General features: G+C 47.4%; 1 protein-coding gene across 1 annotated transcript in view; it reads left to right on the plus strand.

Moving 5' to 3' along the window:
* LOC8038964 overlaps positions 1-14,518 on the plus strand; it is an 80,958-nt gene extending 66,440 nt beyond the window's left edge. Inside the window, exons 6-7 of the mRNA XM_029980041.4 lie at positions 8,465-8,604; positions 11,153-14,518. Coding sequence (XP_029835901.2) covers positions 8,465-8,604; positions 11,153-13,655 — 2,643 coding nt within the window. The 3' untranslated portion in view covers positions 13,656-14,518. The remainder of the gene's footprint in view (positions 1-8,464; positions 8,605-11,152) is intronic.
* The last annotated feature ends 1,983 nt before the right edge of the window (positions 14,519-16,501 follow it).

Below are 16,501 nucleotides of genomic sequence, written 5' to 3' on the forward strand. Positions count from 1 at the left end.
GAATGCCGTAGACACCAAAACGTGGCGAAGAGTGCGGAGCAGACGACACTCGCGCCTGCCGCACGCCCGCCCGCCCCCATCCCGCCCGTCTTTGGGCCGAGGATCACGTGACCTCTCGTACCACGTGATGGCCATGTACTTGGCGGCCTGAGGCCAATGTTGCCGGACGGAGCCGAAGTTTCGGTTTCGATTTCCGCTCGTGTTTAAAATTAGATGTAAAAATATATATCAAATTTTTCGCGAAGCAAAAGACGTAGTGTCTTTTACTAGGGCTTTTTAATTCGAAATCACCCATTATCCCGAAATCTTCGGAATTGAGCGGAGTTGCCCTTTAAGTTTCCTAAAAAGGCCTTTGGGCAAACCCCCCAAAAACATGAACTTTCTTTTTTTTTTTTTGTGAGTGCATAGTTTTTGTAAAATCGAATTTGCTACTGTTCCGTGAATCCCCAATTCCAATAACGCGCTCCGTTCGTAAACCTGTATAATTTTCGGGGAATCAGTACAGTTATGTGAAACACTTTTATCGCGGAATATAAACGCAGGTACCAATAATGTCACATTAACACTACCAATACATTAAATTCCGAAATCGTTGGTTTAAACACATACATATTATGCATTTCTTTAACATTTCACCATAGGCCATCGATAGATCGACAACAATTAACCTGGTGCACGACTAAAAACAAAATATGCCGAAATCGCTGCTGTCGTTGCCGATTCTCGACGGAAGGAGTTCGCATTTAAGGCACGGGTTCCGACTCAGTGAAGGTTCGAACGAACGAAACGAAAGAGCACGCGGTCCCCGCCGTGCTCTTTTACTTCGTTCGTTTGCTTGTTGCGTTTACTTTTCATCATACAAGAAGGAAAGAGTCTTCATCACGCTTCCCATGACGCGCAGCGGATGCGGGAGGGGAGGGGATCGAGTGGCCGTGGCGGTGGTGCAACGTACGCGACAACGGAAAATCTGAGACGCAGCGACGACGCCGTTTGCGCGAAACCGCCCACAAGCGGGAGGGAAGATCGGCTCTTCGAAGACCGCAACTTTATGCGGACCGTATTGGCGTCGATCGAGGGAAGCTGTGGTGGCTGTATCTGAAACCGCCATCGCTTAGAGAACGACTGGCTCTCCGAACATGCGGACTGTCGTGAGGTTGGAATTTTCATCCTTCCCCGAGTCGGAATCCGCGCGCTGCATGGTAATACATTTCGTCCAAAATCAGCGTAGCGAAAGCAGCGATTTCGGCAGCAATTTCCTCTTGTTTTAGCCGAATCACCCGTGGCCAGAAGTTAGCAATTCTGGGAAGTGGTTCAACGGCTCGTGACAGTCAACACAGTTTTCTTCTGTTTTTAACGACCATTTTGCCATCTGGGAAATATAGCAGTCCAGGCTGCAGTAAAACCAGCCTACGGACGGATTTTTGGAAACAAGGATAGCACGCACCGTTTGCGTGTGTATTAAACTCTAGATCAAACCACTCGCTGACACCAGTAGGTTTGACGGCTGTGTCTCAAAACGTCTCCTTTACGCTGCGACCTTTCCCATTTCGATATATTCTCATCTGAATTTTGTCGCTTGAACCTCGTCAAATCTTTCGAACCGGGTATGTTGCAATTGTGCATATTCCATTTGGCCTCTTTCGCACTACGACCGAACGACACTAATTCAGCATTGGCACAGCAATCTCGTGTTTAATACACGACGTCATATTCGGTAACAGTGGCAATATGCCGTGTTTTCCGTCCTATGTCCGCAGAAACAAATTTGGGGTCAACAATAAAAGTTTTAGTTTTTGCTTAGACAGTCCGCACCCTGTGCATAGTCCGCACGTCGTGCTTAGTACACAAAAGGGGCTTAGTCGACTCGAAAATCTTTTCTTACACGGCACATCGTGACAGATGTCTGCTTTCTTAGCTCACAGAGAAACTTGTATTATACATAAATCATCATTAATATACTCTCTAATTCACAAAATCCTTCACTTCTCGTCATAATAAACGATTTTTAAAAAGAAAATCCCTGTATAGTCCGCACACACAGATAGTCCACACACCCTAAAATTTCAACTTTTAAACATGAATATTGCGCGGACTATAGCCCGGAAAATACGGCGCCTTTCTGGTTTGTTTGCTATAATTTGATTTATAGAGGGGTGGAAAACACGAGGCTTGCTCTAAAATTGGCCAGAAAAGTCGACGCCTGCACGTAGGTTTCTCAAATCTTCAAGAAAGGTGCTTTTAGGATGTCCATTATACATCGTGATATATTGAGGCGTAGCTCCCTTCCTGCAAAAAAATAGGCCAACAAACTAGGGTAAACGGCGGTCGTCGACACAAACGACCGAGGTAGCGAGAATGGGACTTGTGGCGCCATCTCCCGGTAGGTGCACTGAGCAACCGACGCGTTCCCGCGAAAACTCCAAAATCCCGAAGCGCGCGCTCGGAGGCTTCTCCGGCCGTCTCATTCGACTTCTCCGTCGTTCGCCACAAGGTGGCGACGTCCTCCTAGTCATCACAGAGCGACCTGCCGTCAGCGTCGCCGGCATCGCGGGAGGTCGGTGTCAACCGCGTCGTCGGGCTTCATCTTGCGTTGACCCGGCTCCGCGGCAGCTTTGGGCAGTATCGTGATACAAATGTATCGCGATAGTTTTTCAGAAATACATTATGCATTTGTATTTCTGCATCACGATACAATTTTTCAACTGTGTTTCGTATTCCTGTATTGAAATGGATTTCGGGTGTACCCTTGGTATCGCGATACTATTAGGGCGGATGTATTTCCTTACAATTTTACAATAATTGTTGACCTCCACACGGAGGGTCAAGACAAAGTTTCTTCCAGGACGTTTTGTGTTTCTGACCGTACATGACTCCCTTTATTGTACAAGAGGTAAGAAATGTTTTCCCGCGCTCTAGGCGGTCAAACATTCATGTAGATTCCAAAAGTTGAAGGGTCTGTCGGCGTGCCCAACTAACAGATAAAGGAATACGGGTTCCTTGAACTTCATTCCAAGTTGACGTTGTGCGGTAACTGCTGAAAGAGGCTCCCGGATTGGGCATGATCATAGTACCATCTCGAGAATATTCGGGAGTGCACAAAAGGGATATAGAGGTACCTGGAATTCTGCCTCAGAAAGGTGAAAATGTCGAAATAAAACTGCCCTGTAGCTATGGTTGCAATGTTAATTGTGTGGTAAATTTGACTCGAACACCCCCTCCCCCCACAAAAATACAAAAAAAAGAAAAACAAAAAAAAATCGTCAACGTGAAAATTTAATCTCGCAGTGCGTACTATTCGTTTCCTTGCTTAAAAATAAAATCTTGTAGTTTAGATCATGCCTCTTTTTGGTTCTTCTTATTCACTAAGGGGTGCACCAAAACAGCTACAACTATAGTTTTCTTTTTTATATAACAGTGTGTTTCAATGTCTGTATTTCCGCCCTCCCAAAATGTATTCCTATATTTGTATTTCCAAATACTTTTCTATTCTTCAAATGTATTTCTGATATGTATCGCGATACGTTTTTATAAATGTATTTCAGCATCAGTATCTTAGCTTTTTCTGCCATGTATCTCAGTATTTGTATTTCCAAATATTTGTGAGAGTATTTCTGCCCGACTCCGGCGCAGTTTGCTTCGTTTTTGGCAACTTCCTGGTCTGCCGAATTGGGTAATGGGTTTAGGGGTGGGGACCGTGCGGGTTTTCTGGGGAAAAAAATAAAAGGTTGTTCTAATGGGACTGCCAAACTGATGGTCCTTCATCTGCCGAAACAGCTTTCTACGAAGCGCATTTCCCGCGCTATCTGCGTTTTTACAGAAATAGGTGTTATGGGCTCTTCCCCGATTTAAAAGGATGCGGGGCGTCTGTGTTGTCGCTAGACCTCATGATGTCTTTTGATGTCACAGTGTCACGTGGCGCCACACTGTCACGTGAGATTATAGTGTCACGTGACGTCCTAATATCACGTAACTACGCGAGTATTTGCGTGACATCTGGATAGTTTTGTGGTGATGGATGAGTATGTCACTCTCCGAGCAGGCACTGGTGATGCTGCCTCGACTTAAGATGCAGGATACACAAGGATACATTAGAGTTCGATAGGGTGTCCCAACTATCGCTGTAATTTCAAAGAGAGCCTAGAATTAAATGAGGGACGTCCATCTCGAAGCATGGGGACCATTTGCAATTTAATGACGCACGCCTCCCACGCCGATTGGTCGCAAATACTCATGCGCAACGTGTTTCGCGTGTTGAGGAGGAAAGGCAGAGATGCTTGCAGACGACCAATGCCAATATTTCCCAACGCGCTCGTCACCTCTGGCAGTGCTGGTAACTGTCAGAAAGCTCTTCACATTGATGTTCACCATATTAGAAAGCACAGAGTGCTTAAAAAGTTAAAAGCAATGATTTTGCCGTATTTTGAGAAGTGCCCCCTTCTAGCGTACCCAGCAAGAGATGATTATGAGGTAAAAACTTCTAGAGTTATAATAAAGAAGTTTTTACGGCCATTCCTGGTTAATTTAGGCTTGACTATGACAGACAGGGTAGCGTATCGAAAGATACCGCTAGAACCCACTGCATCGCAAAGCACTTCACGTCTAATCTAAAAATTCAAGGCTTGGAGTATGTAAATAGAACAGGTTTTAAGTTGGAATGCCGAATACACCAGGTTGGAACAAGGTTGGAACATCTAAATAAATCAGAGTTATCTATCTCGAGATCGCAATGTCTGTTTGCACATCAATTAAGATACATTACAAAGTGCATAACGGGATCCAGTGGTTTGTTCTACATGCGCCAAAAACTAGACGTTTACAACATAACGCCCTACTTTTTGAATTGGTGCCTACAATTATCACGAAGTTTATAAAAAAATGACGAAATCATTGCGATGTGGTCGTATCTCACCGCCATATTATTTTCCGCTATAGCCATGGACACATGATTATACATCATTCAGAAGGCAGCCTGCAAACAGATTCGAATACGAGTATCCACGAGATCTATGCTTCGAAGGCAGTATGGCAACGAGTTCAAGGAGACACTTGGCACGCGGCATTCGAACCACGGATATTGATGTGACTGATATCTGCAGAGTGCCTTTTGCATGACGTTTAAACAGTGTGACCCCGTCTCAAAGGTACTAAACAAGCACCGCAATACCACCGGCATGAATTGCGTAATAAATAATAAAAATAATTAAAGAAGGATAACACGAGGACTGCACTTTGATAGCATCGAACGTCGTGCTCAGATTCGAAAAGCAATGTCAAACAACCCGCGAACAGAAAAAAAAAAAAGCAAAAGTACAGCATGATTAGTTTTATTTAGGGCAATCCATATTTTTTATATACAGAGCTAAATTTTTTCTGGAGTTTTATACGCGCTACAGATTGCATTCAAATATCAAAAGGCGCGCTTGTCGCGCTACCCACCACATATCCAGATGAATATTTCGCTTTGAATAAGCATCACAACTTACTTCCCCAGAGCATATTTTTATCGTTCTACCGCAAGACAAAAATATTTATAAGTAGAAGCTGCAGTAACTCGTCGTAACACGACTTTTTCTCGGACTCTCCTTCCTTAGTCAACGCTGAAACCACTGAAACGGCGAATTCGACACCTGGGTTGAGAGCGCTTCCCCGCGGAAAGACGCCGCCTCCTCCTCTTTTTCCGCCTACGCCCTCTCCGTACGAATGGGACGGACGGAGAGGCTTTCACGCCGTTCGCGCGCTTCGGGATCTCGGAGCAGGCCATGAATATGGTCGTCTATTTGCTGCACCTTTCGGGGGATGGCGCCACAAGTCAAATGTTTGGTAACTCGGTCATCTTTGTCGACGTCCGTCGTTTGCCCCGAAAAATATGTTGTTCCCATTTTTTACTGAAAGGGAGCTACGCCTCTAAATGTCACAAGGCAGAATGCGCCACAAAAATACACTTCTGTTGCAATGTTCAGAAGCCTGGCTAGGGGCGATATCTCCGGTCGATTTCAATTCTAGTGACGGAATTTCTGACGCATTCACTTCACAGAAGGATGCCGTCTGCTACAGAGAAGCAAATAGGGTTATTTCTGTCACAAAAAACACGACTGATACAAATTAACGCTAAAGCAACTAGCGGGTCTTGACCTTTTCTGACTGTTTAAGAGCTGGACGTATGTCTCCTAGGAAGCATTAGCCGAAACACGTGACCGAAGAAGAGAAGGACGCATGTATCTACGTAGGTGTGTGTGGGTGTGCGCATGTGGAGATGGGAGGGAATTCGACAAAGCTTTCACTCTAAGCGAAAGCCGATTCTGGACAGCAGCACCTTGCACTCCGCCCCCCCCCCCCCCCTTTTCTTTTTCTTTTTTTTTTCTTTTGGGGCGAACAGAATGAGAAAGGTTTAACGCAAGTGGGCAAACTGCGACGACTCGAAGCGAGGAGGGCGCTTTGGTGATTGACGGTTTTGAGAATGTTCAGAGAAGGTCGACACGAGAACGGGCTCAAAGGATTACCAACCGACTCGATAAATAATTAAGTCAAAGCCGCCGTTCAGCGAACCTGAGACAAGCTTTTTATGGTCCCTTAACATTAATAATCTTCGCTCGTGGTTAGCTCCGGCACTTGTACAGATTTTAACCTCCCAGTTCAAACTGCGTCTTTGTTAAAAATGAATACTCCGAATTTCTAAAACACCACTTATTACGATGTAACATAGTTATTCTAAAACTCATTATTTGCTACTATCCTCTTGCATACAGATTCGTTCGCTTGTCACTCAAGTTTAAGGATAGGGATAGGCTCCAAGGTTCCTCAATAGTAGGGGCAATACACAACACGTTTTAAGATGCTTAATTATTCGAGACTCCAGTGTACGCTAAAGCTTATCATTTTCTCTAGTGAAAGACATCTTTTTCGGGGGAACTATACTGTGGTCTATTTATGTTACAAAAAAAAATATTTACTTTTATTTTTTTATGCGTTAGAAATATGTTTCTGTGGAATTTATTTTTCTTCAATTGTACGAACTTTGACAGGGATTAATCTTTCTCAGAGATTTGGTGTTTCTCCGTGTTCATTCTGCTCTCAGAAGACAGGCGGCGATCAGGACTTAGGTTGAAGAAAACTGGACACAGGCTGCAGGCATAGGATTCCTTAACCCGCGGAGAATATCTCAAGTAGCTCATTTTTTAAGGTCAAAAAATTTTTTTTGGCGTTCTAGGGCTTTGAAGGCCCCCAAAAAGCCAAGGCATAAACTAACTTGATAATATTTTGCCAGAGTTTGGGTATTTTTGCCCTGAATTTCCCTCAAAATGCTAGGCTCCGCTGCCTGGTAGTTGGGTTGTCTTTTTTGGGCCTCAGTTTCCAAGGAAATGCCAGAATTAGACTTTTTATCTTGGTCTTCGGTTTTCATCTGGCAACGATGAATCTAGATTGTTAAACAAGTGCCAGAATTAGGCTTCAATGCAGGTGGCATTTTGGGCTCATGCCTCGCACTATGGCAGTTATGTGGCGATCCGGAGAAAAGTCATGAAAAGAATAAAGCGACTACTTTGGCTGCAGGCACTAACTAGGTGACGCTTTGTAGCAAAACCTTATTAGTTCTCTAGTTTTTTTCCAAACTTTGGCCAAGTTGGGCGTTTCTCTTGCGTGCTGCCTGGGGCGCGTGATCCGATAAAAGAAAGAGATAAGGTGTGTGGTTCGGTTTTCCTGGAGCGAACCGGCTTCATCGACAGTTCAGTGTGGACTGTATACCGGATAAGCAAAAAGAGATCTGTATGTAAACACTTCGTTCCTTTAAGCTTAGTCTTTTCCTTTTGGACCACAAGTCAAATTTGGGGTTTTCCAGTTTTGCCAGACTTTCATAAAACCGGCCCAGGTGTTACGTTTCTCGATTTATCAGTATATACCGAAAGCAAAACGCCCTAGATAGAATTTAAAAAAAAAAAAGTTGCATTGCTTCAAACTTTTTTTAACAAGAGTACAAAGAAACCCAGCAATTTATAGGATTCCTTTGGGGTATCATGTAGTATATGAAATTATACAAGTCCTGTTCGTGCAATCTACATTCATTAAATAAGCAACGCTACAGAGTAATTCCACTTCACTTTTTAATCGCTCACGGTTATTGATGCCATTTATCTCCAGTTTGTTTGGCCTGAAATAGCAGAACACGCTTTTCAGTCCCCAAAAATTGTTCAAACAGCCCCCCCCCCCCCGCCCCCCCCCCCCCCCCCAAGAAAAAAAAAAAGTATGGAAAAAAAATTACCTGGGCTTTCAGGCACCTTATCCCAAACTCGAGAAAATGCATTTTTATATCGCGACCCTCGCGATTTACTCCCGCATCGCACAAAGGCAAGAGAGGGCAGCGGCCGCAACATAATCGGGTGACGAATTGCCGATGCTCCAAGAGTATCGTATGGAGTTGCTCTAGTGCAAACGTATTCGCTCTGAAGGAAGTTCCTCTTTGCCCACCCAGGAGGCGCCCCGTGTGTTCATCAATAACATCATCGTCCGCTTCCACCGCTCCCTGGAGCTCGAAGAAGACGAGATCAAGACCATCATCTGCCGCTACCCGCCTCCCCTGGCTCCGCCGCCTACCAATGTGATTGCGCCCATGTGAGTATTGCTTACATTAACCGAACTATATTCCGCAACTTTTGATGGAAGCTATGCGTGAGAACCAAGCGGCAGAAAGGTACTAAAATTACGATGACGGTGTTTGGCCGCGCTTCTTAGACTTGCGTGACTTTCCGTTGGATTAAAGAAAGAATCTCGAAGGGTAGTAGACACGACACAATAAAACGAAAATTATTGATGCAACGTACGAGTAATACACGACAAAACTAGCCGAAACATTACTTCATATGCCACAAGAAACCACTTCCAGTTTATGTTGTGTAGTGAATAAAGAAACAAAATCAGACTGTTTCCCATTATTCTTGGAGACAAGCAAGGGTCATAAGGGGAACGGCATAGAAACATAACATCACAATGATCTAATTTACGTGCGAGTCACATCGCGCTATTTTAAAAACTTTATTTTGCAGAAGTATGATTGAAACGGGAGAGCGAGGTTTGTTGGGGGAGCTTCTCCTGGGGCCTCGGCGTAATGCAAAAGAGCGACAACCGTAGATAAGGTGCATTGGAGAGAAGCAACAGTCCCGCTCCTTGCGTCGTCGTCATGTTTTAGACCTCTCCGCTTTGGGGTGCGTGCGACGAGATAGTGGCTCCGCTGTTGCAGCTCTTAGGGAGACTGTATCGAGTGCATGGTATGTGGCAGTACACTGTAAACAAAGAGGTTCAAAATGTCTTTCACACGAACTGTTGCGTTGTTTTTCTGTACAAGAATGGAGCGCCAAGAGTGACGCTTTTCAGTTTCTTGACACGGAAGTGCAGGAAAATATTGATGTTCCCGACCCCGAAACCGGTCAAACCGCCAGTCCTCATTTCTAGACAATGTGTTCTCAGGTGAGCCTCATACTACACAAAGCGGTCCGGTGGAGAGTCAGCGCAAACTTCTTTTCAGAGTAGAGATGGAAATTGAAAACACAAATCAACTTCATGGTCTGTCGAAAAAAACATTCAAATAGCATCGATGATCTGTTTTTCAGTAGCCCTGGTCGTTCCCCCAGCGAGCGAAGACCATTATAAAAATGTGAGAATTGACAAAAATAATCTTGTGTCAATTTTAACAATAACTGACATTGGTGAATGTCGTCCTGCAGCAATGTGCGAGCCGTCCAACAACAAGCATTTCTATAAGCATATTCCAGCGTGGTATTACAGCATTTTAACGAATATAAGTAAAAACACGCTGAAGGATTAGAGTGCTCCCCAGGAAAACAATTGAATTTGAGTTACTTGGACAGGTTCGTAGGGTTGGACCACGTGATAACCCACAGAAAACAACGCTGGAAACAGGCAGGTACGAAACCTCTACATTGAAGTGAAAACAAGCAAATGCTAGAGTACCGTCACGTGCGCATGAAAAACGTTAAGGGAGAGGGGGCTTATCAGCGCGAAAATTAAAATAGGCGCGGCCGTTGGTGACGCTAGCGCCACCAAGTAGGGAGCCCCTTTCTTGTGTCGCAGGTTTCCCATAGCACCGCTCAAGCTTATTAGCGGGTACTTCGTGTGCAAATATATTCGTCGTGTTGCATCTTCCTGCCTCATTGAAGGCTGAGCAATTAAGATTTCGAGCGCTTTGTTCTCGTCATGGGCAAAGAACTCATAGTTCTAACAATCACCTTAGATACCCTCTTACTCCTCGCCATATTTGAGCCTTCAAAACTTACCTTCTGACATCTCACCGAGATCCCCAGCAACTGAAATCGATTATGACAAATTGACACGAAACCTGCTTTGAAGACAGAAAGAGCGTCTTGTCGAGGAGGTCAATAACCTGTCGTGGTCATATCATTAAGTGAAGTGAAGGGAATGAAAGAAAATCAAACCTGCAGGTCATCTGTAGCAGTGACCAGGCAGAGCCGTTGAAATATGTCTATGCACTCCCATAGAGGGAATAGGCCGTGATTAAAAAAATCAAAACATGTTTTTTTCGATAGTTGCGCTTGCTTGTTTGTTTATTGGAATGAACTGCGTGTGATTGGCCTCTCGCATCATCGCTTTCCTGCAATCCAGATGCATCACAGGAGAAACACACCTGCATTAGTGATTGATGCGGACGCAATTCGAACACTTTGCCGACAAAGACTTAAAACTTCGGCCGCTTGGTTGTTCGGAAATGTAAAAATACGGACATTTTATTAATATTTGCAGTTTTCGTGTCTAGGTAACGAATATAGATTCATCCTTAAAATTTGAATAAAGTGTCTTCAAAGCACTTGACAGCTAAAAGTAGTTTATGCGGCTTTTATCCGACTTTAGCTTTTTGCGATTTTACATAAGTATATTTAAAAAAAAATAACCGAAAATTATTTACACTACAATTTCGTCGGTCATTACCCGGCGGGTTCCAGCACACCCAAGTGTCAAGCTATTCTAAATACTATTGTTTTAATTACTGTAAGTACGAGGCTGAAAGCAATCCGTTAGCGAAATTAAACCTTTTCACGACGCCGTGGGAACGGGAAATTGAAGTGAGCCATGAAACGTAAGAACGGCATTTCATATATATTTTTTGTTGCTTCTCTTCTTATTTCAGATTGGAGCCTCCACCCATCCTGCCGGCGACAAAGCAACCCAAACTATCTGAGATCGAGCTGCTGCTTATCATCTGTGCTCTGCTCTTCCTTACCCTGCTCCTTTTGGGCATCGGTATCGCTTACTACTGCCTCAAGAAGCGCAACATCAAGGTGGTCAAGAAGAAGAAAGCAATTTCTTCCGCCCCGGCTTCGGAAATCACCAAGTTGAGTGGATCCACAATGGGAACCCTGTCCATGTTCGACCCCATTCGTATCCCGAGGGCTATGGCTGCTTCCACCTCGGGCTCCGAGGCGGCATTGCTGACACCCGTCTCCGGTTCACGTGGCGAGAGGTCTGAGACCATCCCGTCAGACTATCCCAGTGAGTCGCCGTCGTCAGTGTCCGACGCCGAAGAAGTTGTGGAACAGAGAGCTGTCATGGTGTCCTCCGTTCCACTGCAGAAGAAGTACGACAATGCGGCGTTTGTCGGGGAACCTTACCCGATGGACGCCGAGAGAGCTGAATCCTTGTCTTCAGTTCAGATCCCGACTGTGTACAAGTCTGCGATACCCAGGGCCAAGACGACTTCATACCCGATGGACCAGGAGAGAGCTGAGTCCATTTCCTCGTTCCAGCAGCTGCCAATGATCCTGAAGACCCAGTCTGCGAAGCAGCAGCATCTTCAGGCCATCACGGAAAGTGAGGACCAACTAGACGCCGAGACGGTTGAGAAGAGCTACGCCGCGGTGTCGCGCCAGGCTGGACTTCCCCCGACCACTTATCGGATCGAACCTCCCGTTTACACCAAGATACGTAAGAAGGAGGAGCCTCGGCCGCCGTCCATCTACGGGAGCATTCCGGACAACGACAATCGAGCAGCGTCAGAGATCATGGAAGCCGCGCCGAGGCGAAGAGCTCCCTCTGTGTCCACGTATGCGCCGTCCCTTTACGGTAGCATCCCCGACAACGATGATTGGTCACACTCGGAGCTAGAAGCAGCAGCGGACGTCAGGCCACTCATTCGAAAACCAAAAATCACGACACAGATGCTCACTGATTACTTGGTGAGCACGCAGAACGTCACCGATGTGCAAGAAGATGTAACCAAACGACGACAGGACAGGATGCGCGATACGGTACCACGTCCACCGTCGAGCCCGCCACCAGAGTCGGAGATTCCAGACACTTCAATGTCTGAGATCACTGCAATTAACGAAACGGCTGTCGTTCCCCGCAGGCCGAAGATCACAGTGAAGAACATTGATGAGGTGTTCGTGACAACGGAACACGAAACTATAGCCACAGAACACGTAGTGAAGAGGACGAGGGACACAACTGAGCAGCTCGTAAAAGTACCACAGAGTCCGCCGAGCTGGGACGTCACCATCAGGCACTACCCCCCGACTGGGGAAGAAGGCCCTCAACCTGGAAGCCCTCCGCGTTCGCCTCCGGCTTCGCCCACAGAGCCCGGACGCGTTGACCGGAGGACGTGGGAAACGATCACAGAGCTGACCGACGCCACTGCCACGAGCACTGCCACTCACATTCGTACGGGACAGCCCTTGCGTCCTGAACCAAAACCGTCCCTGGCATCCATTACTTCATCTCCCCCACAGTGGGACGTCATGAATCGGGTCCTCAGCCCACCCCCGATTGAAGGCGTTGAGGAGCTGACGCCAGATGTCAAAAGAAAATGGAGGACACTCGTTACTGTCGACGACATCTTCCGCACCCTGGTTCATGAGGCTACAACGACGGAGGAATATATCAGGATCAGCCACGACGTAAGGTACGAGTCGTACTTCGAAAGGCGAGTCTGGGACGTCATCATCCGGATACTCACCCAGCCGGACTACATCCACCCGCCCACCCAAGCCGAACTCCAACAAGAACTACGGCCACCGCGGTACCGAAAGAATTTGGACCAGCCTCGCAGGAAATCATCACTGCCACCGGTGTTGGGCGCGGGCATTCCGGCGGACCTCCGTTCGCTGGCCGAATCTCATCGTTCCAACTCCATACCAGATTTCGATATGAGGTCCATGACAGAGATAGACGTCGACTTCTCGCGGCTAGAGCGAGAGTCCGTGACCAGCTCCGACACGATGAGGACAGGACACAGCATCACAGACAGGGCGACGTCAGAGTTTCTTGAAGACATTCCCAGCATGGAAGGGCGCCGGGAATCCATTGACGGCTACCTCCCGGTCGTGGAGAGAATGACCGCCACCGAGCGACCGACCGAGATCGACACTGATGACGCTCGAAGCGATGCAACCTTCGACGTGCCCTCTGTGTCCCTTTACGACACGGAAGGAACGAGCAGAACGTTTCTTGAGAGGTCGTCGAGGCAGTACGTCCACGACGTTCCAGGTGGACAGAGCCGAATGACTGCAGATCACATGCGCTTGCAGAGCTCCCGCGTTGTTCGTAGCGGAGGGCTGGAGCGTGCTCCCGACATGGACGGTCGTGAAGAGATCAAGTCCATCACCGAGCAAAACATATACGATTGGCTACGATGATCAGGAGTCACTGAACGCAGCGAGTGCTGCGATTTTTTAACCAAGCATTCCACCCAAGCACTGCCTCCGGAAACTGCCTTTGGGAATTACTGTGCCACATACGCGGAAGAAAAAGCGGACACGGACTCACGTGCTCTGGAAGTTAAGTAAAGTGATACAGGAATGAAAGATGCTAGTGCTGTGAACTAACCACCTAGTTGTGCTTCACTGTTCCAATGCAAGGAGACGGTTCGTGATCTCTTGTTTTGTGCGTTTGGAACTGCTGCTGAACTTACAGGTTTTTATTCGCCCATGACGGACGATGTCATAACAATGTGTTCATGCCATTCCAATAGTGCTCTATGTAAATTTGTTATAAATAACGCAAAAAAGTAACCCGCCAACTCGGATTTCCCGTTTCCGTGTTGTTGAGAATGAATATGACGCGACACTAAAATAATCAAGGTAACCGCAAAACTATGAATGGAATATTGCTACCTTCTTCTTACTGAAGTAGCAGGTGTTAGTTTTTAGTTTGGATCTGTCAATCAAGACGTCCTATTCCCAGCTATCGAGTGGTTCCCATTAATTGAAGAGTCTACGACGTTGCGATGTGTATTAGAGCTTAAGTATGTATAAATAATGTTGCGTCGCAATACCTTTAGGGTATTCACTCATGTGGATATCCGGGATGGAGATATTGGAAGTTGAGTCTCGTTCAATGTGTCCGTGTTTTCGCAAAGCGAAATGGGCCTGACGAAGGACGGTCCTTCAGAGCATGAAATATGTACTGCCTCTCACGAGATGTCCGGCTATACTGCCATTTCTTTATTTATTAATCCAAGATTTTTTTTACCTACAAAGAATAAACTTGTTTTACTCTATAGTCCACTGCGATATATTGTCACGGGTGGTGACCAAAAAATAGAAAATAAACAGGAAGAAATAAACGTTTAATGTGGCGAACTTGTGCCAAAAATAAAAGGGTCCAAAGATAATAACAGAGCGTCGCGGGCGTCGAAGTTGGCGTAGCAGCACAGTCGAACGCTGGGACGAAACTGACCCCGCTCGCCTTGCGGAATCCCTTATGTACCCTCGTGGGTTTCTGGATCGTTCGGCGTAGAAGGTTCGGCGCGTAGAACATTCTGACCTCGAACAAGCCCCCAACATGGTTCTCGAATTTACCAGAACATTACTTTACAGAGTCAACAAAAATGCGCCTCCGCGGCCAGGAATCGAACCCTGGCTTTCAGCGTGGAAAGCACGCGCGATAACCGTTAGGCCACGAGCGCGCTGCCTTCCTGGTCAGCTGCGCTCGCGGCATTATCCCCCCCCCCCCCCCCTTTAAAAAAGTTCATCGTCCCGATGCAGCACAAAACGAAAACACAGATCCACAGCAAAAGGGTAGCAGACTCGCGAGTCGCACTTAAAGGCTTATACGCACATTCGCGTTTGAGCGCGGTGCGTTCCGTAGCGGCAAGCGGACGCGTTGCGTTGCGAAGACCGCTTGCGCCAAGCTTGTACGCACAGTTGCGTTGGCACGCAGTCAACCGCAGTCAAGAGCCAATAAGAACGCGCTATCAAATCCAAGGCAACATGGCGGCGCACGGCGACGGCGTCGGTGTTCGATCTTGGGACAATCTCGCCGGCTTCCCCGACGTTTTGTCACGCTTGAACCATCGCAGCCTTGGAAAATACAGTCCCCACCGCTCTCCAAAACGAAAAAGTAAGCACTGCGACCGGCGAACCGGATACGTCTCGCCGAGTCGGCCGGGTGGGGCGAGCGAACACGTCATCCCCTCTCCTCTTTCGGCTTCTGATTGGTCGAACGCACCCGAACGCACCGCAACGCTTCGGAAAGTTGAGCTAGTCTCTACTCGCTTGCGTCGCGCTACCGAGCGTTGCGGGAAGGCGCGCGTCGCTCTGCAAGCGACCGCGCCTGGCCGCGAGGACTCCGCAACGCACTCAAACGCGTTCAAACGCGAATGTGCGTATGGCCATTTACAGTTCGCTCTTTGACGAAAGTCCAGAGTTCTATCGTTCGTAATACGGCTTGAGCCGGACGACGTGCACCACCTCGGGTCATGGCTGGCGTCTTGCAGATGGGCGCGTTCCGTCGGGTAGAACTTCGTAGTTCAGATCGCTGAGGCGTCGGATGATTTTGTAGGGTCCGAAGTAGCGTTTGAGAAGCTTCTCGCTGAGACCATGGCGACGAATGGGAGTCCAGACCCAAACCCTGTTTCCGGGCTGGAAGTGGACGTCCCGACGACGAAGGTTGTAGCGGCCAGTGTCGACGTGTTGTTGGGCTTTAATCCGGAGTTTGGCGAGCTGACGGACTTCTGCCCTTTGGGCAACCACCTGGGCGTCGTCGCTTACGTCGACAGCCGGTTCGTGGGGCAACATAGCGTCCAGCATTGTCGTTACCTTGCGTCCATGCACCAGTTGAAAGGGTGTCACTCCGGTGGTCTCTTGTACGGCCGTGTTGTAAGGAAATGTGACGTACGGCAACACCACGTCCCATGTCTTGTGCTCCACGTCGACGTACATGGAGATCATGTCGGCGATGGTTTTGTTCAGTCTCTCCGTCAGCCCGTTGGTCTGCGGGTGGTAGGCCGTGGTGCGACGATGGCTGGTGTGGCTGAGACGAAGGACTTCTTGCGTCAGCTGGGCCATGAATGATGATCCACTGTCTGAGATCAGGACTTCAGGAGCGCCGTGCCGGAGGACGATGGACTCGATGAAAAACTTGGCGACTTCAACAGCCGTTCCTGGTGGAAGGGCTTTAGTCTTGGCGTACCGCGTGAGATAATCGGTTGCGACGATTATCCATCGGTTTCCTTGCGTCGACGGTGGGAAAAGTCCGAGTA

Source organism: Ixodes scapularis, unplaced genomic scaffold, assembly GCF_016920785.2.
Source record: "Ixodes scapularis isolate PalLabHiFi unplaced genomic scaffold, ASM1692078v2 PGA_scaffold3__209_contigs__length_174095766, whole genome shotgun sequence".
NCBI classification, from domain to species: Eukaryota; Metazoa; Arthropoda; class Arachnida; order Ixodida; family Ixodidae; genus Ixodes; species Ixodes scapularis.